The sequence below is a fragment of the Myxocyprinus asiaticus genome, chromosome 42, assembly GCF_019703515.2.
Source record: "Myxocyprinus asiaticus isolate MX2 ecotype Aquarium Trade chromosome 42, UBuf_Myxa_2, whole genome shotgun sequence".
NCBI classification, from domain to species: domain Eukaryota; kingdom Metazoa; phylum Chordata; class Actinopteri; order Cypriniformes; family Catostomidae; genus Myxocyprinus; species Myxocyprinus asiaticus.
In genome coordinates, this window is record NC_059385.1 from 1987664 (window position 1) to 2011149 (window position 23486).

The following is a 23486-nucleotide window of genomic DNA, read 5'->3' on the forward strand; positions in this document are numbered from 1 at the left end:
CACTACAGAGACCACATCCTACAGGAGGGAGGTTAACATGTGGAGAATACCTCACATGGACTTACCAATGGGGAAGTTCACATATGGAATGATACCACCGGGAAGACCCTATCTATGGAGAGGGTTCACAGCAACAGTGGCCGAAGCAGAGTGAGGCTCTGATGAGGGGAAACACAGGGTTCACTAGAGGGGAAACCAAACAGTGGAAATGCGTCACACGGGATTACCCAGAGGAGAATCACCACATACAGAGCACTGAGCCCAAGTACACGGGCTCACCTGGAAAGGGACATACCATGAATACTGGGCCTGGTGGCGTCACTTCTCTGCCGAGTTCGTCACCGAACAGTGCTTAAGATTTAAAGAGGTGTCCAGGGTTCACCAGTTACGGGGAACTGTTATGGATAAAATAACGCACATTATCACCTTGAAAAAGGGGAAAGACGTAATGCAAGCAGTACACCCAACTGGCTGCCCGGTCTACCTGCTGTTACCTCGTAACACTCGGGATGAAACCGGTTCTATGCGTAGGTTGTAAAACCTTGTCGTTAATGTGTTCTGTTCACACCCTGTGAATCTATCTGGACCGCACGCAGGGGTTTAGATGCTCGGACCAGCTCTTTGTCTGTTTTGGAGGACAGCAGAAGGGGAAATCTGTCTCCAAGCAGAGGCTGGCCCATTGGATTGTTGATGCCATTTCTCTTGCATACCAATCTCAGGACTTGCCGTGCCCCTTGGGAGCCCAGGCGCACTCCACTAGAGGTGTTGCATCCTCCTGGGCACTGGCAAGGGGGGCCTCTCTCGCAGAAATATGCAGAGCTGCGGGTTGGGCTACACCCAATACCTTTGCGAGGTTTTATAACCCACGCATAGACCCGGTTTCGACCCGAGTGTAACGCAGACCGGGTCGGCAGGTTGGGTGTACCGCTTGCATTGCACCTTTCCCCTTTTTCAAAGGTGATAATGTGCACCTTTTTGTCCACAACAGTTCCCCGTATCCAGTGAACCCCAGACACCTCTTTAATTCTTAAGCACTGTTCGGTGACGAACTCAGCGGAGGAGTAATGACACCAGGCCCAGTACTCGTGGTATGCCCCTTTATAGGTGAGCCCATTTGCTCGGGCTCAGTGCTCCATGCGTGGTGATTCCTCCTTGGTAATCCCGTATGATGAGTTTCCACTGTTCGGTTTCACTTTAGTTGAACCCTGTGTTTCCCCTCGCCAGAGCTTTCTCTGCCTTGGCCACAGTGGCTGCGTACCCTCTCTGTAGATAGGGTCCTTCTGTGATATCACTCCATATGTGAACTTCCCCATTAGTAAGTCCATGTGAGGTATTCTCCACATGTTAACCTCCCTCAGGTAGGATGTAGTCTCCGTAGTGCTCTCCTTCCTGGAGAGGGAAGAGCACTTCCCAGTGCTATTCTAGAAAGTGCTCGGCGGGAAATTGCTTAACAGCAAATCATCGAAATGCACTGCTGGTAGCCTACTTGGGTAAGTGCCTCCCCCACCCCCTTAAAAGGACTAGGGAGACACCTTACCTAAACTCACTGGAAGGTCATGACGTGGTTAAGCGCTCGCTGCGAGGCATGCAGCAGCTTGCCCGTGTCCACTCTTCCATACCTCGTGACATGGTTCAGAGCCTGCTGCATTTCCTATAGGAACCCCTAGTGTCACTACATCGACACAACGTCGAGTGAGTGACAGACGGGGAACGTCTTGGTTCCTGATGTAACCTCTGTTCCCTGATGGAGGGAACGAGACATTGTGTCCCTCCTGCCGTGGTGCTGAACCGGCCGCTGACATGGCCAGGACTCTCTATCGGCTCCTCAGCACAATTTGAATGAGTGGTGCACGCCATTATCTTTTATACCCATATGTCCGGGGGCGGAGAGTGGCATGCAAATTCCACCTGCCAATTCTCATTGGCCTTTTCTATTTTAAGCAAAAGTGATTGGGTCTCTCAAGATCGAACCCCTAGTGTCACTACATTGACACAACTTCTTGTTCCCTCCATCAGGGAACAGAGGTTACATCAGTAACCAAGATGTTTAATACCGAGAAAACCACTGTAGCCACATGTAGCGCTGTGTCTTCAGACTGAACAGAGAACGCGCTCTCACAAAAACTGGATAAGTTGTAGTGCACGGTCGTTGCACGTTGCCAAAAAATGTTGAGTAGTCCAACCATCGTCTATAGCCTGAAACTGAACTTTTGGTCATATTTTAGGAGTGAATGCACTTACTGTAGCTGCATATGAAAGCTATAGGATGCTCCCTTGCTACCTATTTAGGGAATGACTAAACCTCCAGTGTGCTGTCTGTCTTCACTGGTCTCAGAACAGTTTGAAATGCACCTTATTTTCATCCTAACTCCATATAAAGCCTCTGAAAGCAAAAATGTTCAGCTTTTGCATGAATACATTTATTCTCAATATGAAAAGGGACAGTAAATATATAGGAATGCATTTACTAATCTTAATGAATAGAACCATATTGTACATAACAAAATAAAATATATACATTTATATTAAAATGAAGCAAAATGACCCACAGATGTGTTAATGTTGAAAAAGAACTAACATGTTTTTTCAACTTTTGAGGGAATAAGGTCCCATTTTCCACATATGAGGACTTCATCTTTATCAGTGCGCTGACACACGAAAAATGTACTGAGTTTTTAAAGCGGCATATCAAAGGAAACTAGAGACGCAACTTTTAAAGCATAAAGAGGTTTGTTACCAGTGGCACTTTTGTTGGTGCTGCGCCCGTAAGAGCGCTTCCTGGAACTCGACGTCATGCTGTTGTGTCACATGTCTCGGTGCGCCAGAAGTTTAACCCTTAAATGACAATCAAGAGTCTTGTAAACAGTATTCAGCCAGTTTAAATTCATTTAAATTTAAAAAAAAAAAAAAATTTTTTTAAAATTATTAAATTATGTGTTGCGTATAGTGAAGCCAAAATACAACGTCCACACATGTGGACACGGGGTCGTACGAGGTTAATATTAGTGTACAGAATAAAAAAATAAGTGCAGATATTCACATTATTCTACATGAGTTATATATTTAGCATAATAAAATATATACTGACAATACTATTACATATATCAATAAGTGAAATGTCTAATTCTTCTATTAAAGATGAGGCACAACCACAAGGCTTGAAGTCAGAGAGTGAGGGAGAGTCTTCTGAACAGGATTCAGGTACTGGTGAGAGGATTTTAGTGACTTATTGTAAAGGGCATACTACTAAGAGTTTGATAAGGAGTAAAATAGATATGGGAATCTTTGAATAGGACACTAGTTATAACAGCAGCAACAACAGAGTAGATTTAGCATTAAGCCAAATTATTAACAAAATGACTTTTGTAATTCACTCTCTAAAAACTTTATTTAGGGGTGAAAAAAGTTGAAAAGAGTTGTGGAGGGGGCGGGGGTTGAGGTGGCACCACCTACTCATGTCTTATCCAGGGTTAAAAGCAGGGTAAAAAAGATGATAACCCGGGGTTAAGCACATATTGAAAAGCCCTCATGTGAGTCAGAACTCCCACTTTTGCTGGGTCTTAGTTAATGTAACTTAAAGTTTTAGGATTTTAACTTGCACAAACTGTGAATTCAACAAAATAACTATATATTAATATATTTTATATTAACAGGATAAAAAAGACACTTTGGACTGCATCAGCTCAATCACAGCAAAACGAACCAGACATTTTATAGGGTTTAATCACAATGACATGAACTTTACAATCTGAGATCATCACTCCAATAAATACCTGAAATATGATCAAAAAGATGTGGCTTCACAGGTAAAGGAAGGCTTCATTGTGACTTGTCAAGTCTTCTTCTACCTGATGTTTCTCCTTGGAGTTCCAGGAAATGTCTTTGTTGTGTACACTGCTGGAATAAAGATGAAGAGGACTGTTAATATGATATGGTTTCTCAATCTGGCGATTGCAGATCTCTTGTGCTGCTTTTCCATACCTTTCAATTGTTTCTTGACGATAACTGGCCATATAAATCCATCACGTGCAAGATTCTTCCATTGGTTTTGTAGGTCAACATGTTTGCCAGTGTCTTCATCTTGAGCTTGATTAGTCTAGATCGGTTTACCCAGGTGATCACACCAGTTTGGGCTAAAAATCATCACAGTCTGTTGCTTGAGCGACTGTCCTGTGTAGCGGCCTGGGTCCTGTCTATAGCTCTTAGTGAGCCCTTTATGATATTAAGAGAAACTGTTACAATGGATAACAACACATACTGCCAGTTATATCATCACGATGAAGATGGTTACTTTTATGAAATGTATAGATGGTTAACTATAATCAGGTTTGTGTTTGGTTTTTTGATACCTCTCATTGTGTCATGATCTATGGATTAATTGCACGGAATTTCAGCAGGAGTCATTTTAACTCCAGACGAGCATTTCGCATCATGTTTTTATCATGTTTCATATTAATAAAATAAATTGTATTAAGTTAGTAATGTAATTGACTGCATCATTAAAGTGTTTTCTTATGTGCCGAAATGCTGCTGTTTAATGCAACATAAATACAAATTTTACTGTTTTGCTTTTTATCACATTGGTTTCAGTCATTTTATAGATTTCTGTTACATATTTTCTGTTTAATCTTGTAATGTTGTTGTACAGCTATCATGTCAAAACTTTACTCAGGGTGAATGATTTATAGAAGTGTTACATATCTAAAAATGTCATAAGAATAAAATTGAAATTAGAATCCTAGTTTTGCTGTTTAACATTTTCTCTTTTTACTGTAGTGTTTACTGCAGTTATTATGTGAAAACTTTAAAGAACTCAAGCTGAATGTAAAAATACTAAACATAATACAGTATATATAGAAAGCGTTCAGACAATAACTGTAACTGGTTCTCTGAAAGGAGGGAACGAGATGCTGTGTCAGTCAGCTGATGCTATAGGAAGCTTCTCGCAGGAACGGCAATCTCTGATGCCCTTTATAATCACACCATTTTCATTGGCAGAGGGCACTTTGCATCCTACACTTGAAGCGTTATGAGCATAAAAGCAAAAGTATGCCGCCGTTTTCTAAGGATTTTCTTCTGAAGAGAGGAGAGCGTACATCTCAGTCCCTTAACAGCGAGAAATCATTAGTGTATCAAGCATATGCAGCATCTCGTCATAACCTGAGTGTTTTCTTTCAAGAAAATTCTGACAAAATGGTGATGTGCTCCCGCTTTTATGATCGCGATGACACTCGCGTCAAGGGCGGGACGTGAAGCGCCATCTGCCAGTTAAATTGCCGTAATTATAAGGACTTCAGAGATCACTCCTGCGAGGAGCTGGTTGTCATTGAATAGTCTTTGTATGTGAGACTCTAAAAGACAAGATAATCAGCATTTTTCAGACAAACGTTTTGCTGACTTTTTTGCAGAATGAAAAACGGACCACTTCAACTAATGCAAATCAAGTTCCTCTTTTTTTAATTGCTCTTTTTAATCACATAAACACAGTCAGTTTTAGATCAGCCTTAAACGTGCACTCAGTAAGTTTTTAGCTGGCTCTTACTCTTCCCATCGGTTCCAGTAGCAGAGGTGTATATTAACAAAGTACAAATACTTTGTTACTGTACTGAAGTAATTTTATATTTGTACTTTACTTGAGTATACATACACTATATGGACAAAAGTTTGTGGACACCCCCTTCTAATTAACAAATTTGGTTACTCCATTAAATCCAGTAAATAAAAATCTTAATGTTTCTTTATGTAATGGCTTGGGCTTTGTGTGCTTCCAAATATTTGGCAACTGTTTGGGGATAGCCCTTTTCTGTTCCAGCATGACAATGCCCCTGTGAACAAAATGAGTCCATAAAGAAATGGTTTACTGTGTCTGGCATGGAAGAAATTGACTGGCCTGCTCAAAGCCCAGACCTGAACCCCACTGATCACTTTTGGGGTGAACTGGAACAGCAACTGTAAGTCAGGCCCCATCGACCAACATCAGTTCCTGACTGATAGCCTTGTGTCTGAATGAGAGCAAATCCCTGCAGCCATGTTACTACATACAGTATAGTGGAAAGCCTTCCCAAAAGAGTGAATGCTGTTATTACAGCAAAGGGGGAAATTGATGCCTAAGGTTTTGAAATCAAATGTTCATCAAGCACATATGGTGTCCACAAACTTTTGGCCATATTGTGTATTTCTTTAGACTTTTACTTCACTACATTTTGAAGAGAAAATTTATATTTTTACTCCGGTAAATTTCTCCAGACCCTTTCGTTACTTTTGTGACTTAAAACCACAAAAAAAAAAAAAAAAAAAATACAAACAAAAAAAATACAAACAAAAAAAATAAATAAATAGCTGTAGGTGTAAATTGCAAGAAGATCTAAAATTCTATAAAAATTCATCTAAAATTCATGTTTCTTTTTCAATGAAACTTTTCCCTCATTGTTGTTACTTGTTCATTTGCAATGAAAAGAAACTGTAATAAATTAGATAAATGCAAAATAGAAGCATTGGACTCGCCCGTTGTAGACAGGGTGTAAAGGGCTGGTTTTAGGGCAACGCTGCAGGGCTTTTAGCCAGATGGTGGGAATGCAGAGCGATTTTGGTCTTGCGGCCTGAGGCTATTGGCCCCGGCTGACCAGTTTATGGCCCTGGCTCACACTGGCCCAATAGTGGAAAAGCGGATAATGATATGCTCCTTAACTGCCCGTAGTCTAACGGTATTGGCCAGTGCTATAGTCAATCTTTACATGCAAGAAAAGCCACCAAAGCAGTCTCGCACTTAAATGCAGTGTTTGCACTTATGTCCGTTAGGTTTAAGGTTTAGAGTAGGGAGATACTGTATGTTTTGTTCATTTAAAACTCCTTAGAACATTAGCCTTTAAAACCTCATCTTTTTGAGAAAACATTTAACTAAACATTGGACATTTCACCTCGGAACTGCAGAGATACGTGTATGAGCCATGACATTTTGCAAAAATGTCACCAAAGTTAAACAATTTTCATAGGATCAGACAACATACTCTACAGTGCAATTTGATTAACAAACAATGTTATGATCTAGTTCCCTATCTGTAACTCACTCGACATTGTGTCGATGTAGTGACACTGGGGGTCGCTCTTGGGAGCCCCAAACACCTCTGATCTTTGAGAAAAGGCCAATGGGAATTGGCGAGTGGAATTTGCATGCCACTCCCCCGGACATACGGGTATAAAAGGTGCTGGCTCGTAACCATTCATTCAGATTTTGTCTTTGGAGCCGAGTGGTGTTGGGCAGCTAGTTCCACTGCCGTTCCATTCACCTCACATCGAGAAGCGTATGCTGTTGGATATATGGTGCATTTCAGCGGCTTTCTCCCCCAACTCTGCGACTGATGCAGAGTACACCCCTGGGCACTTCGACAGCTGAGAGAGTATATATTCTTGCAACTAAAAGAGTATATTACCTCTAAAAGAGCACGCACTGACGAAGAGCGTCTTTTTGAAGATACTTTTCCGTCTGTGTGTAATTCCTGGATGTGGTCGCTATCTCTCCGCCTCTGACGGCCATGAGCGCTGTCTCACGTGTATGGGCCGTAGTCACATTGAGGCGGCGTTCGTGGATGGTTCGTGTCCTCACTGCGAGAACATGGCAACGTTGCGGTCGCGGTTTTCCTTTTTCCGGGGGAAAGCCACTCCAGCCGCTCCCCTCCCTGGACCTTCTATCTACGGGTACAAGGCCGGGTCGGTTAACGCTGGGGGCGATTTGGGAACCTTAATGGGAGTGGTTCCGCCGGGTAATCCCCCACGAACTACCCATTCCGGTCGAGTTCTGGGATGAGACAGGCAGCTCGCCTCAGGGCGAGTTTAATGTCTCTTTCGGAGCTCGTGAGCAGGATGATTTCTCGATCGGAGCATTGGAGAGTGGGTTGGCGCAGTCGGACGCTGAGGACTCCACTGAGCTTCCACCTTCGGGTGTGACCGCCCAGTCTGAGGCTGACACGGAGCTGACCGCCATGCTTGCCCGGGCTTCTGCGAGCATCGGGCTGGAGTGGAACCCTCCACCCTGCTCTGACAATTGGTTCCAGGGTTCAGAGTGCCACTCATGGCCATGCCCTGCCCCGGTCCCATTCTTCCTGGAGGTGAACGTAGAACTCAGGAAGTCGTGGCGGGCACCTTTTACTGCCCGGACCCGATTTCTGGGTTCGTCTGCTCTCATTTCTGGGTTCGTCTGCCCTCACTACCCTCGACGGTGGGGTGGCCAGGGGGTACACAGGGATTCCTCAGGTGGATAAGGCGGTTGCGGTGCACTTGTGCCTGCAAAGCGCCGCCACCTGGCGGAATCACCCGAGACTCCCGTCCAGGGCTTGTAAGTCTACGTCGTCTCTGGTGGCCAAGGCTTACAGTGCCGCTGGACAGGACTACACCCCGTCTGCTCGCTGCCAAGGGCATACCCCTGCAGCTGCAACTCAGGCGGCTCCGCCCCAGCCCGAGCCGACTGCTTGGCCCCGGCGTAGAGCCCCCCACAGGAAGCTGACGCTCACCGTCTCACGGTCCGGCGCTAAGCGCCCCTGAGATGGATGACCCAGGGAAGAAGAGGCCTGCTGGAACCCCAGAGCTGGTATCCAGACCACTCCGTCCCCCGGTGGAGGGCCGGGAGGAGAATCCTGTGGCACACCCACGGCCAGGCGGTCATGACACGTGGTGAGGGTGCTCAGCTCCCTCCCCCGTCGCTGAGCAGTCCTATGCTGGGTATATGAAGGGAGGTAAGTGCTTTGATGTTTCGCCTGGCGCCCACCCGCATTCAGTGGCATCCACTTCACCTCAGTGAAGGGCGAGAATGCCGCTGCCCTCTGTGCAGAGATCACGACCCTTCTGCGGAAGACGCGATAGAGCTGGTCCCTCCAGCCAAGATAAAGAAGGGGTTCTACAGCCCCTACTTCATCATGCCAAAGAAAGGCGGTTGGCGCTGACATGACAGGTGACCATCAGGGGAGAGTGGAGACTCCACCCCCAGGTGGTTTAGCTGATCTAGAGTCGGTTCGACGAAGTGTAGGTAGACCTGTTTGCTTCCCAGGAATCCTCCCACTGCCTGCTCTGGTATTCTCTGAACGAGGCTCTCCTTGGCACAGATGCACTGGTGCACAGCTGGCCCCGGGGGCTGCGCAAGTATATGATCCCCCCAGTGAGCCTGCTTGCACCATCTGTCACCTGCACCCAGACCTCTGGAATCTCCACATCTGGCCCTGGACAGGACGCGGAAGATCTAAGTGGCCTACCACTGGCGGTGGTAGACACGATCACTCAGGCCAGGGCTCCCTCTACGAGGCAGCTGTATGCCTTGAAGTGGCGTATGTTCGCAAATTGTTGCTCTTCCCAAGGCGAAGACCCCCAGAGATGCGCAGTCAGGTTGGTGCTTTCCTTCTTGCAGGAGAGGCTGGAGGGGCGGCTGTCCCCCTCCACCTTGAAGGTGTATGTGGCCGCTATAGTGGCGCACCACGACGCAGTGGACGGTAAGTCCCTGGGTAAGCATGACCTGATTATCAGGTTCCTGAGAGGCACCAGGGGGTTGAACCCTCCTAGGCCGCACCTCATTCCCTCGTGGGATCTCTCCATGGTGCTGCTGGGCCTGTGGAGAGCCCTGTTTGAGCCCCTGGAGTCAGTTGAGCTAAAGGTGGTCTCATTAAAGGCTGCCCTCCTGACTGCGCTCATGTCCATCAAGAGGGTTGGGGACCTGCAGGTGCTCTCTGTCAGTGACACCTGCCTAGAGTTCGGTCTGTAATACTCTCACATGGTCTTGAGACCCCGACTGGGCTATGTGCCCAAGGTTCCCATGACTCCTTTTAGGGATTAGGTGGTGAGCCTGCAAGCTCTGCCCCGGGAGGTGGCAGACCCAGCCTTGTCTTTGCTGTGTCCAGTGCGTGCTTTGTGCATCTAATTGGATCGCACGCAGAGCTTTAGACGCTCTGAGTAGCTCTTTGTCTGCTTTGGCGGACAGCGGAAAAGGAACGCTGTCTCCAAACAGAGGCTTTCCCACTGGATCGTAGATGCCATCGCTTTGGCATACCAGGCCCAGGGTGTGCCCCCCTCCTTCGGGTAACGAGCACACTCCATGAGGAGTGTGGCGTCCTCCTGGGCACTAGCCAACGGCGCCTCTTTAGCAGACGCAGAGCAGCGGGCTGGGCAACACCCAATACTTTTGCGAGATTTTACAATCTCCGGGTTGAGCCGGTTTCGTCCTATGTGTTGTCATGTACGAACAGGTAAGTTGCGAGACAGCTGGCCAGGTGTACCGCTTGCACACACTGCCTTTCCCCTCTGGGAGTGGAAAACGTGCGCTTTTTTCCCCCATGCGAGTTCACGAGACGGTGGACCCTGGATGTCTTTCCTCCCTAGCCCTGTGCCCAGTACATGTGCTACGATGCCCTGTACTGGGGTAGGTGCTCCACGTGTGCTGGTTACTGCTGTAACCCCTTGTGATGTATTTTCCGCAGTACGGTTTCCCTGTTGGTAAATCCTTGTCTCCCTTGGGCAGAGCTCCCTCTGCCTCCGGTCGCCGTGCTTGTAGAGCTCCTCCCCTCTGGGTAGACCTACCACAGCGCCTCTTCCACGTGTGGCTGGCAAGCCCATGTGTCATATTTGCCACATGTTAACATCCTCTTCGGGTAGGATGTGGTCTCCACGGTATCTTTCCCTCCTGGGGAAGAACTCCTTCCCCGATGCGAATACACATGGCCCTGCCGAAAAAGTCTTCACTCTATGGGGAGAAAAGAAAAAAAAAGAGAGAAAAGGCCTGTTCCCATTGTAGATATGTCTCATATGCATCACGACATGTTACGGAATCATTGCACGAAAGTTAGGCAGGAGTCATTTTCACTCTGGACGAGCGTTTCGCATCATGTTGGCTGTTATTGTGTCCTTTTTTCTGTGCTGGCTGCCATACCACACTGTAATTTTGATTGGAAAAAATGATGTTAAACAAAATGGCAGTGATGTGGCCCGGAAACTTACCCCATTGGCCGTCTCTTTGGCGTACATCAACAGCTGTCTGAACCCGGTTCTGTATGTTTTCATGGGGCAGGATTTTAAGGAGAAGTTTAAGCTTTCTCTAAGACGTACTTTTGAAGAGCTTTCTCTGAGGAGGGGCCACAAATACCACAATCCACCGAAGCACAACAAATGCAATCATTGTAAAATAACTGAAAATAACTCATTTATTCAGTCTTTAATGATTAATCAGTGCCATTTGCCAAATCCTCTTCTACACAATATATAAAGAAAAACTTTTGTCTTATTTTTTCTTTTCAAAACTATCACATATTGCAATCTGAAATGTCTGGTGTGTAAAATGATAAAATATAACAAGTAACTTATTCTAGCACTTTTCAGTATTCAGAAGTGTTTCTGATTTATTTACAGCACTAAGTCATTTTTAAAGATTAAAAGTAGATATAAATCCTTAAGGTATAACTGCAATATATATATATATATATATATATATATATATATATATATATATATATAATATTATTATTATTATTATTATTATTATTATATTTTTCAATTGTTTATATCTGTTGAATCAGAATGAACACGTTCATGGAAATGAATTAAAAGTGACTTTTATTATTGAACAGTAACCTCTTTACATCTGCCATGTCTGAAGGCCAAGAAATGGTTTGTTTAAATTAATATCAGTCATTAAACTTGTTGTTCATAATATGTAGGCCTAAATAAATAAATTTCTCTCACACAAAATGAGCTCAACAACATAAACTTAAAAGTAAACATTCTCTCACTATGTCTGTGATAGTCTAGTGTAAACTTATAAGATCTCAAAATGTCATAATGCATTCTAGCGTTTGTTTGAGTGTGAGTTTAGCTGTGAGAGGAACGGTTATGTGAGTTAACAAGCTGACACGTGGTTATACAGACTGCAAACTGCATTGAGTTCTCAGTAAAGAGTTGAACTCATCCTGCGACCGCATCTGTTGTATTTTCTAAAGGGTACTGCGGCAGTTCTAGAGCTCTTTCTCTCCACCAAGGTGGTAAGTAAACATACTGAAAAGTAAATGGCCGTAATATTTTATATCTTAATTGATAACTCAATAACAAATCTATGTACAAATTTTATGAATGAAAAATGCAAGATTTACACGTTAATGACAACATTGTGTGATTATAATTTACAGATATATATTTTTTTACTTTCCACTAGCATTTATTTGGTTGCACATGTGTAATCACAATAATATTAATGTACTGATCTTATATTGTAAAGATGGTGAATGAACCCAACACTTTAAATATGACTCATGATATGACATTGACTATATGTGATATTAACAGGGTAAACAGGACACTTCGGACAGCATCAGCTCAATCACAGTGATGGGGAAGGATTATGAAAGTTTGGAACATTCTATTAAAGTGACTTCTCAAGTGGTCTACTATCTGATGTTTCTTCTCGGAGTTCCAGGAAATGTCTTTGTTGTGTACATTGCTGGAATGAAGATGAAGAGGACCGTTAATACGATATGGTTTCTCAATCTGGCGATTGCAGATCTCTTGTGTTGCCTCTCTTCACTGTTCTATGTGGCAAGGAACTTTTTTGACAATAACTGGCCATTTGGATCTGTCATGTGCAAGATTCTCCCATTGGTAATGCAGGTCAACATGTTTGCCAGTGTCTTCATCTTGAGCTTGATTAGTCTAGATCGGTTTACCCAGGTGATCACACCAGTTTGGGCTAAAAATCATCGCAGTCTGTTGCTTGCACGACTGTCTTGTGTAGCGGCCTGGGTCCTGTCTATAGCTCTTAGTGTGCCCTTTATGATATTAAGAGAAACTGCTCCAAAAAATAACGACATATACTGTCAGTTTTATCCTCGTGATAAAGACCGTTTCTTTTATGAATTGTATAGAAAGTTAATTATCATCAGGTTTGTGTTTGGTTTTTTGATACCTCTCATATGCATCATGACATGTTATGGAATCATGGCCCGAAAGTTAGGCAGGAGTCATTTTAACTCTGGACGAGCGTTTCGCATCATGTTGGCTGTTGTTGTGGCATTTTTTCTGTGCTGGCTCCCGTACCACGCTGTGCTTTTGATTGGAAAAAATGATGTTAAACAAAGTGGCAGTGATGTGGCCCGGAAACTTATCCCATTGGCCGTCTCTTTGGCGATTTTCAACAGCTGTCTGAACCCGGTTCTGTATGTTTTCATGGGGCAGGATTTTAAGGAGAAGTTTAAGCTTTCTCTAAGACGTGCTTTTGAAAGAGCTTTCTCTGAGGAGGGGCCACAAATACCACAATCCACCGAAGCACAACAAATGCAATCATTGTAAAATAACTGAAAATAACTCATTTATTCAGTGTCATTTCTGATGAATCCATATTTCTTAAGAATATTTTTTTGTCATATAGTATTTTAAGTAATTTACACAAACTCTTTTACCATATTATTTCTTTTACATTTATGCATTTGGCAGATGCTTTTATCCAAAACCACTTACAGTGCACTTATTACAGGGACAATCCCCCTGGAGCAACCTGGAGTTAAGTGCCTTGCTCAAGGACACAGTGGAGGTGGCTGTGGGAATTGAACCAGCAACCTTCTGCTTACCAGTTCAGTGCTTTAGTCCACTACGCCACCAGCAGTTTTCAGTAGCAGGATGTGTGTATGTGAATATGGAGCATGTTAAATTTTCTGTACAAAAACATTTGCTGTGAAACATGCAGAATATAGAGAAGGAATTTGGTCATTTCTGTGAATATTTTTTCAGTAATCATATTTATCTGGTAATTCTTCTGGATCTTTATATTTGTTTAATCAGAATGAGCTGTTTCATTAAAATGTGATTTCTTGTGTGCTGCTGTTTGAAAGCTTCCTGTTATGATGCTTTTATTTGACAGATGCTGTATAGACTGGTAGTATATTTACAACAAAGGGTGACTATACTATATTTTTCTGCCCAAATACACTCATAAATAATGCAGATGTTATGTAATGTTGTTATGCAGATATAATGTGAATACTTGTATGCTCTCAGGGTGAATGATGCATAGAAGCTGTTATACATTAAATAAATGTAAGAATAAAGTTTAAATTAGAACCCTGATTATTTATGATCATTACACATTTAATTGATTTTAAGGAATATGACTAATTAATAAAAAGAGTATTCATTACAAAACCTGGTTGTTTTTGAGTTGTCTTTGCATTTGAGAAGAAAATTAAGAATACATTTTTTTAGACATGTTTTACTGACTTTTTTTTTTTTGCAGAAGGAAAAACAGCTGCAAACTCAGAGGTAAAACAAGTTCCTCTTTTTAAACACATCAACACAAACAGTTTCCATCAGTCTTAAATACAGACTTGCAATAATTAATTGTAAGATCTGACTGTAAAAATGTCTTCTGTACACATTTTGAAGTGTGTAAATCTGACCTGATAGTCTTTGTGATGTGGTGAAGTCGGGCTGGTCATCAAACACGACATACAAGTTCCTGGAAGACTTGAAAGGTGCTATTGTTGATGAGCTGTACTGAATGATAATGTTGAGTTAAATTATTGGAGCAGTTAATATGACTAAGTCTGATTATATAAATGTATAAGATCTCCGATTATCATAATGCATTGTTAATGTTTGAGTCTGAGTTTGGCTGTGAGAGGAGATGAGGGGATTTGACTTTAAGATTAAGATAATTGTGGTTATACAGATATATATCTTGTGACAACATCTGTAGTATTTTTTCACGGGGAACCAGTATTTAGAGGTCCTGATTAAATCTAAATGTACATACCCAGTCCATGCATTTGCACCAAAATGTGGTCAAACTCCACACATGCAATCCATATACATCCTTCAAAAATGATCCATAAAAAACACTCGATTTTTGACATATTACTTTTCTGAACACATTTAATGCAATTTATAAGCATTTTGTGTAAAATTTGATATTTACCCAAAGAATTCTCAAACAATGAACAAAACCGGGAGCTCTCTTGTGCAATGTATGTTTTCACGTCTTTAACATGAGAGAGTGCCGTAAAGCAAGTGTCGCAAAACTCTAGCTCCAAAAGGGCCATGTCCAATTTATGACTGGAATTAAATTACATGAAATTTCTCCACTTGGCTACACATGTAAATAATAACAATAAGTTTGATTATAAGTCTGACCCAACATATTAAACATGACGACACATATGACATTCACAAATATATGATATTAACAGGATAAACAGGACACTTCGGACAGCATCAGCTCAATCACAGCGATGGGGAAGGATTATGAAAGTTTTTCACAAAGTAGTGTGAAATAAATAGAGCGCATTTGCCCTCAGCTATGTCAGATTTCATCCCTTCTGTTTGCCTTTTAATTTGTGGTTCCTTTGAGTCTAATTGGACTCCTCAGAAGATGTCGAATTGCCACAACACACTATAAGGATTTGAACTTGGTCCTTTAGTTCTCTTTATGTCACTGTTGTGATGTGCTTGCAGATCATAACACAGCATTTTTATTTTGAGATGATCAATCTCTTTAAGGTGTCTCTGTGTCATGGCTTTCAGAAAGAAATGCACAGTATTTTACCATTACCATTTAAAATTAATTAGACAGAGGAAGCATGGTATTTTAACTTCAACTAGATATGTAAAGTTTGTCAAGACGATCTTTGACATTGGTTTGACAAAGCCTTGTCTGAAAGTTTAAATAGTTTTTCAAGTTTTGAGTTTGATGGTTTTACAGACATTACAGTGAGACATACAGCCAACTAGCTAGATAGTCTCAGATAAACTGATAGAGAGCAACTTAAAGCAGATCAAAATCCTTTAGTGGAGTTGTTACATTTGAATTTTTAACAGCTGGAGTTTTAATTAATGAGCATTCCGTTGGCCTGCTTGAACATTCCATCAGTATAAGCCTATGGGATTTTTCCAATTTCTGATCGTCCGCTGTGCAAAAACCATAAGTCTGATCAGTTTGAACACACTTATCAGTTATAGCGCACTATTTCAGAACAATCTGAAGGTCTGTGCCAAGTTTGGTGAATGTAGCTTGAAAACTCTCGTGGGAGTTACAATCAGAAATTATGGTCTTGGTTTAGGAATTCTGCAAAAGAGCACATCTTTCAAGATCACATTTATTTTGATGGTCTATGTTTACATGTTTGCAATGGCATTATCATGAGTGACGGTATCATTCTGTGTGAAAGGCTACATTAATAAATGTTTCAAGTCACTTAAGTTATGATTAAAGATACATAATATCATGCTTTCTTTGGGAGTAAGTGTATTTCTAGAGCAGGAGTTTTCAGCCCTTTGGGGTAATGTTAATTCATCCCACTGACTCGAGTCTTTTCAACCCATTCACCAAAGAAATTTGTTTAGATTTGTCCACTGATGCATTCAGTAACAATTTATTTCGATTATCAATGCAGTTAGGTAACGACAAATGTTGTAATGTGTAACGAGAAGTCATTGACTCACTGATTCTAATGATTCGTTAAAAATACTGATTCGTTCACGACTGAAACTATGGAAGTGAAAGAAATCAATTCATTCACTTAAAAGATTTGTACAAAACACAAATTTGTTCACGAACCAAACACTATTTGGTGTTTTATAAATAGTTGAGCAAAAAAGGCACGACAAACAATTCATGTGCATCATGATAAACAATGAACCACGTCCACAGTGTGTTTCTTGAATGTTCTGAGCTTCATGCAAATGACATACATGCATTAAAAACATATTCTTGTCATATATAGCATGTCAGGGGTGGGGCATGAAAGCCCCTGCTCTAGAGAACTGCTATCGGTTTTCATGCATAGGTAGAAAGAAATTATAATTCAGTCTAAACTCTTAAGATCCCTTGCACCCTTTGAGCTTTTCTCTTTTTTTCTTCTCTCATGCTCTCCATCACATGCTGGTTCCGAAATTGAAGCCTCTGGACCCACTCCTCACGCAGCCTGCAAAGAAAATGTGCAGTATTTATGGCAAAAGTTTGACCACATTGATGTCTCTCTGACACAGGAAACTATTCAGTGCCACACGCTGCTCATGCAACAGCACATAAACCATGCTCTGTTTCTGTGGCTTTAGGTGCCATATTGTCCAGACTGTCTGTCACTTCATGCTACTAGTTTTACAGGTCATCAACAAATCATGATACTAAGAAAGAAAAAAGGTAATTCTGATTTTATATTTCATAATTCTGACTTTAGTGCAATTTTTGCAATGTGATATAAAGTCACAATTGCGAAATATAATTATAACTCGCAACTGCAAGATTTATCTCGCTATTTCAACTATTTCTCATAATTGCACTTTATTTCTTGCTATTTCTCACACAATTGACTTTATTTTTGCTATTTCGACTATTTCTCACAGTTGCACTTTATTTCTCACTATGTTGACTATTTCTCATAATTGCACTTTATTTCTCGCTATTTCGACTATTTCTCACAATTGCACTTTATTTCTTGCTATTTCTCACACAATTGACTTTATTTTTGCTATTTCGACTATTTCTCACAATTGCATGTTATTTCTTGCTATTTCGATTATTTCTCACAATTGTGACTTTATTTCTCACTATTTCGACTATTTCTCACAATTGCATGTTATTTCTTGCTATTTCGATTATTTCTCACAATTGTGACTTTATTTTCGCTATTTCAACAATTTCTCACAATGCACTTTATTTCTCGCTATTTCAACAATTTCTCACAATGCACTTTATTTCTCGCTATTTTGACTATTTCTCACAATTGCACTATTTCTCGCTATTTCAAAAATTTCTCACAATTTCACTTTATTTCTCGCTATTTCAACAGTTTCTCACAATTGCACTTTATTTCTCACCATTTCAACAATTTCTCACAATTGCACTTTATTTCTCGCTATTTTGACTATTTCTCACAATTGCACTATTTCTCGCTATTTCAAAAATTTCTCACAATTTCACTTTATTTCTCGCTATTTCAACAGTTTCTCACAATTGCACTTTATTTCTCGCCATTTCAACAATTTCTCACAATTGCACTTTATTTCTCGCTATTTCGACTATTTCTCACAATTGCACTTTATTTCTCACTATTTCGACTATTTCTCACAATTGTGACTATTTTCGCTATTTCGACTATTTCTCACAATTGTGACTTTATTTTCGCTATTTCGACTATTTCTCACAATTGTGACTTTATTTTCGCTATTTCGACTATTTCTCACAATTGCAATTTATTTCTCGCTATTTAGACTATTTCTCACAGTTGCACTTTATTTCTCGCTATTTAGACTATTTCTCACAATTGTGACTTTATTTTCGCTATTTCTACTATTTTTCACAATTGCAATTTATTTCTCGCTATTTAGACTATTTCTCACAATTGCACTTTATTTCTCGCTATTTCGACTATTTCTCACAATTATGACTTTATTTTTGCTATTTCAACTATTTCTCACAATAGCACTTTATTTCTCGCTATTTTGACTACTCACAATTGTGACTTTATTTCTCACAATTTTGAGATTTAAACTTTTATATCACGCAATTGCGACTATTTCTCACAATGGCATATTTATATCACCCAATTGTGACTTTATATCTCACAATTATGAGTTTGTTTTTTGAGAATTAAAGTCAGATTTGTGAGATATAAAGTCAGAATTACTTTATTTTTTATTATTATCGTTATTCCATGGTGGGATCAAGGCACCATATGATACATATGTGTTAAAGGTGCATACATTTAATCTTTCCACTTTTACACTTAAAAAAAAGAAGAAGAAAAAAGAATAATAACAACATACTCAATGTCACAAATTTGCTTAGTGACCTAGATATAGTGCATAATCTTTATAACTTTGTCTTAAATTGTCTAAATCCTACATTTTCTGTTTATTTATGAGTTAAATACATTAGAATTTGATACCAGATTTTTAATGTATCTCAGACTTTTGGACCCCACTGTATGGATTTTCTTTGTTCACAAAGATGAAACCAGATCTATATTACACACTTGGAGAGCAGCCCGCATCTCAACAGCTGTTAACACATTCACATTGATCACAATGAGTTCCAAAGCCTGAAGATTTGTACCTATGTATGTGCTAATCCTGACTGACCTTCCTGGAGAGAGAAAACACAAGAGGGCAGCAAAAACAAGAGAAAAGCCTCTCTAGAATTACCCTGACCCCTCTGTATCAAGCGTGGCCTCTCATAGGGATGGCTTTCATTTCCAAAAGAAACAAACTGTTTATAGATTCCAAACTAGGTCAAAACAACAATTATCTTTTTCAGTTTTCTCCCGTAAGGTCCATTCCTGCAAGAATGATTTTGGGACTTGAGGTTGTTCATCAAAATGATCTTTCATTTCATTTTATTTGACCCTCATTTTTCTCTGCAATTACCACCCCCAAAAACCCATAACCTAGACAAATGTCTATTGACAGGAAAAAGCAGCACATTGGATGAAGTTATTCTTTAGCGTACCACCAACAACAGCAATCATTCAGGAAGAGCATTAACTCTTTGTGACAGACATACACACTTTGATAAAGCGCTGCTCTTCATACGTGAGTCCTCATTCCCCGTTTTCTCAATGTGGCTCTCAATCTTCTGCTCCCAGAACTTCTTCAGCGTGTATTTATCATGGATACGCGCCGAATTCATCATCTGAAACAAAGAAACCAAAATATTTCAAGGTGACAGATCGCCATGCATCGGTGCTTCTGGTTTTGCTTCAAACTCAAACAGATCACAATTTTTCATTGGAGGATGTAATATCTGTGGATCTTTATTGTATATGGACAAATCATTTTTAACATGAACTGATTGCATTGAAAGCAAACTGAGACATTCATAATCAAGATGAATGAGAACATTTGCAAGACTTAGCATTGAAATTATAGAAGCTACCAAATGCAAATTCCCTCGTTAAACTGGCACAATTTAACATCTGTCTCTCCGTAAATCCTGTCGTGCAAAGGCAAAATGCAGTAACTACACAAAGGGTTCATGACATTTCCATGAGCCATTTGCAACATCTTGAAACCGATTTTTAAAAATAACTTTGACTCTAATTAGCAAATTGCTTTGCTAATAAATCACTCCCACTGATTTTGACCAAATAACTGTCGAAAACCGAAAAAATAAATTAAGAAATAAAATAAAAAATAAAATAAAAAAGGATTCGGACACAAATCAGACATCACAATGGCATGTGAGCAAGTTATAGCAATATTTGGCTGAAGAAATATTTTTGATCAGAGCAAAACAAGAAAAAGTTAAATGCACTTTAGAAATATCCATGCCTGTTCCAAGCTTAAACACAATTTTAAAGATGACCTGATATTTCCAGGTTTTTTCCAGGATATTTCCATGGCCGTGGAACATTGTACAGATTTAGTCAAAATTGAGTTATTATTGAAATCAGATCTGTTAGACTATGACCTATGGTCCTATGAAAGATGAGTTTGTCTCAGTTATATTCCAATTACCTAATGGCAAAAAAATTGCATGTATGTACAACACATACATGCAGTGTTGCCATAGTTACTGCATTTTGTCATTGCATGTTGCAGCATATCACTCAGGTACCTTTGCACAGGTGTTGACCATTTAACCTTCTGGTCCAAAGTTTAGTTCTGCACTTTCTGTGAAGATTTAACATCAGATTATGCAGATATAATGTTGAGAATCTTCAGAAAAATATCAAAAATGAGGGTGAGGGTGACTCACAGAGCAGTCTAGAGAATAACAGATCCGTCTGGTTGAATGTGTGTCCGGTAAAGTTTAGCACACAGGTACAGGCTATCTGCCGTCCTTGCCGGGTGACCCGACAGATTCCCTCCCTTTCCCGCTTTCTCTTCCCTTCGATCGCATCATCGTTTATTTCTGGAGCAAAAAGACAAAAGACAAATGGCGCTGTGACCCGCAGTATTGGTGTGTTTAATCCGAGAGGAATGCTACCATTCCCATTGGAGTCAGGAACTTTACCACACCAAACAGCACTTGTGGACTCTAAACAGGGTTTAGAGCAAAGCTGGCCAGCTACCATCATACTTAGCTCACCTCCACATTCAACGTTCTGTAGCAGGAAGCTGTCAACAAAATGGGCTTTACGAAATTTTTAAGAAAAAACTCCATAGTTATTTCGGTTATTGTTGCTATAGTACAACGATAACTAGACGTTCACATTTTCTGAAAAAAAGAAGTGGTGCCTGAGTGTGCAAAACTCCAGTGACACCACCAATAATTCTAGATTGTTCTGGGTGGTTGCCAAAGCATTGCTATGCAGTTACTAGGGTGTTCATGGTTGTTTCCAGGGTATTGCTAGGTGGTGTTGTGGAAATTTCACAAATCAAGAAAGGAACACAGTTCTATGTAGCACACAGTTGTTGTTTTTACAGTCAGGGAATCTTAAGGCCCAGGAATACTCTGTGAATGAATATGAATGCGTTCGACACGTGCGCACTAGGATTGCTTTGTTATAATATTTTAGTACAGCCAACAGCAAGCGCATGCACCGACGATGTGCACAGACGAGAACTGTAGCGTGTTGAGAAAATCTGGCCCGCACACGGACAGTCCGCACAGACTGTGCTGATGATGAAATATGCGTCATGCATAGTGAGCGCATTCCGATCAGCAGCTCGGACAACCGAAGTATACTTTGGCCTTTAGTATTTTTCAGTGCTCTTACTTTATATTCCACATAACTGATATTACTCTTCTGCTTTACATCTTTGTTTTGACACCATTCAAACTGTTTTTAACAGTCAGTCCAGAATAAGTTTTAGAGATTCAACAATTCGTAATAATTCACTCAACATGGTATAATCGCATGATATTAACAACTTTTATTAATAAACACACCGATCAATCAACAAACAACATTTTGAATCAATACAACACAGGCATACAATTTTTGCTAACTTTTTCATTTACTAAAGGAAATGTCTGTAAACAAATTTTAGTTACTCATTATGCAATGCAATAAAAAGCCTAATATATGTTCGTAACCTGTCCTCCGCCTCCCTTGTCTCGTTGCAAACCATCATGTTTTCTTTTTTCCACGGTACTCAACAGTGATTTTCCTTTTAAAATCATGGTTTAGAGTTTGGATATGTAATTACACTTTATAGTTATGGTTAGGCTTATGTTTGGGGTTTGGGTTAGGGGTGACTTTTGATAAATCATCATAACACTCCTTCAAAACCCAGCAGCTTCTCTTTTTTTCCATCGTACACAATAGTAGAAGTTGTACGTTTTGTACAAGCTTATACGATTTCTTATGATTTTGCTTACAACTTGCCATTCACTGTAAACCCTAATGTTGTCATTACTGGAAAAATCAAGTTGTCTGACTTAAACAGTACTTGAAAGGTACATTTTTGTGCTCATAACTCAAATATCGATGTTCATTGCACTTATTTATCTTATAAAATAAAATAAAAAATCAATAGACCTAAGATTTTAAGGGGCCTATTTTAAGAGCGCCAGCACCAAGCACAGAGTTTTGCCATAAGTCATAATAAGCGCAAAGTCAGTGGGCACGGCCATGAATTTTTGGCATTTGGTATTTGATCTAGGTGCACGTGGATTTAACGAAATTGCGTGCACAACGCACTAATGGACTGGGTCAAGTGCAAGTTCAGAGGTTCTTCTCTGGTTATGCACCATCTGCATTCTATTATATATTCCATTCCCTGTCACTAGCTATTTTAACAAAGATAACACATTCATAAGAAGCTGGTAGTGTAAATGGACTGTATGCAATGAAGTAGAAGAATTGAAAATTACGTTCTTGTGCATTAACTGCATCCTTTTTTAATGTCAGGCATATTTCTATGACAGTGACATGCTCCTTTTATATGCATGCAATGTGTTCTCATCATCTTCTACTGACACACAAATCATGGCTAGGATTAACAGTGTTTGTATCGGCATGCACTTCACTTCTACCAGTCGGCTTTGATTGTGAAAAATTAAATACATATCATGAAGGATCCCAGCTGCTTGTAACTACTGTCCCTCAAGATATATTAAAAAGTTCTGATCATCAGCGTTGGGTGCATAAATATTAACGAAAATAAGATTTTGCCCCTGTATTTCAGCTAAAACAATAATGACTCTTCCTAAATTATCTTTGATCTGTTTGAGACATTTAAATTGTAAATGCTTACTTATCAATGTGATGACTCCCCTGCTCTTACTCAAACCAGCACTACAAAGCACATGCCCACCCCATGCCCTGCCAAGTTTTTCAGCTTCCTGTGAAGAAATGTGCGTTTCTTGAAGGAACACTATCAAATTTTTTACTCTTAAGAAAAGGTACAACCTTCCTTCTTATTATAGGGTGCCCCAGCCCATTAACATTCCACATGGAGAGAAACATTTTACCTATATTAAAGCATGACATTGACATGCAAAGAAAAATTGTGTACCCAATGCTAAAATATATAGACCACTGTCCAACATTGTGCCAGATGGGCTGGTTTGAGTATTTCTTTAA

At 40.5% G+C, this 23486-nt stretch overlaps 2 protein-coding genes and 1 pseudogene across 2 annotated transcripts in view; all 3 read left to right on the forward strand.

Moving 5' to 3' along the window:
• Positions 1-23486, forward strand: part of LOC127433099 (C3a anaphylatoxin chemotactic receptor-like) — an 80220-nt gene that overhangs the window by 27121 nt on the left and 29613 nt on the right. The window lies entirely within an intron of this gene.
• Positions 3852-11157, forward strand: LOC127432249 (C3a anaphylatoxin chemotactic receptor-like; annotated as a pseudogene).
• LOC127433114 (C3a anaphylatoxin chemotactic receptor-like) lies at positions 11933-14074 on the forward strand. Its single transcript, XM_051684778.1, has 3 exons — positions 11933-12011; positions 12313-12624; positions 13496-14074. The coding sequence occupies exons 2-3, from the start codon at positions 12355-12357 to the stop codon at positions 13694-13696; spliced, it is 471 nt and encodes a 156-aa protein (XP_051540738.1). The 5' UTR covers positions 11933-12011; positions 12313-12354; the 3' UTR covers positions 13697-14074.

Bases quoted from the DNA above. Each gene is read 5' to 3' on its own strand.
- LOC127433114 (XM_051684778.1), top strand. From the start codon at position 12,355: ATGGGGAAGGATTATGAAAGTTTGGAACATTCTATTAAAGTGACTTCT. The intron at 12,625-13,495 runs GTAATGCAGGTC...CACTTATTACAG, and splicing joins TGTGCAAGATTCTCCCATTG to GGACAATCCCCCTGGAGCAA.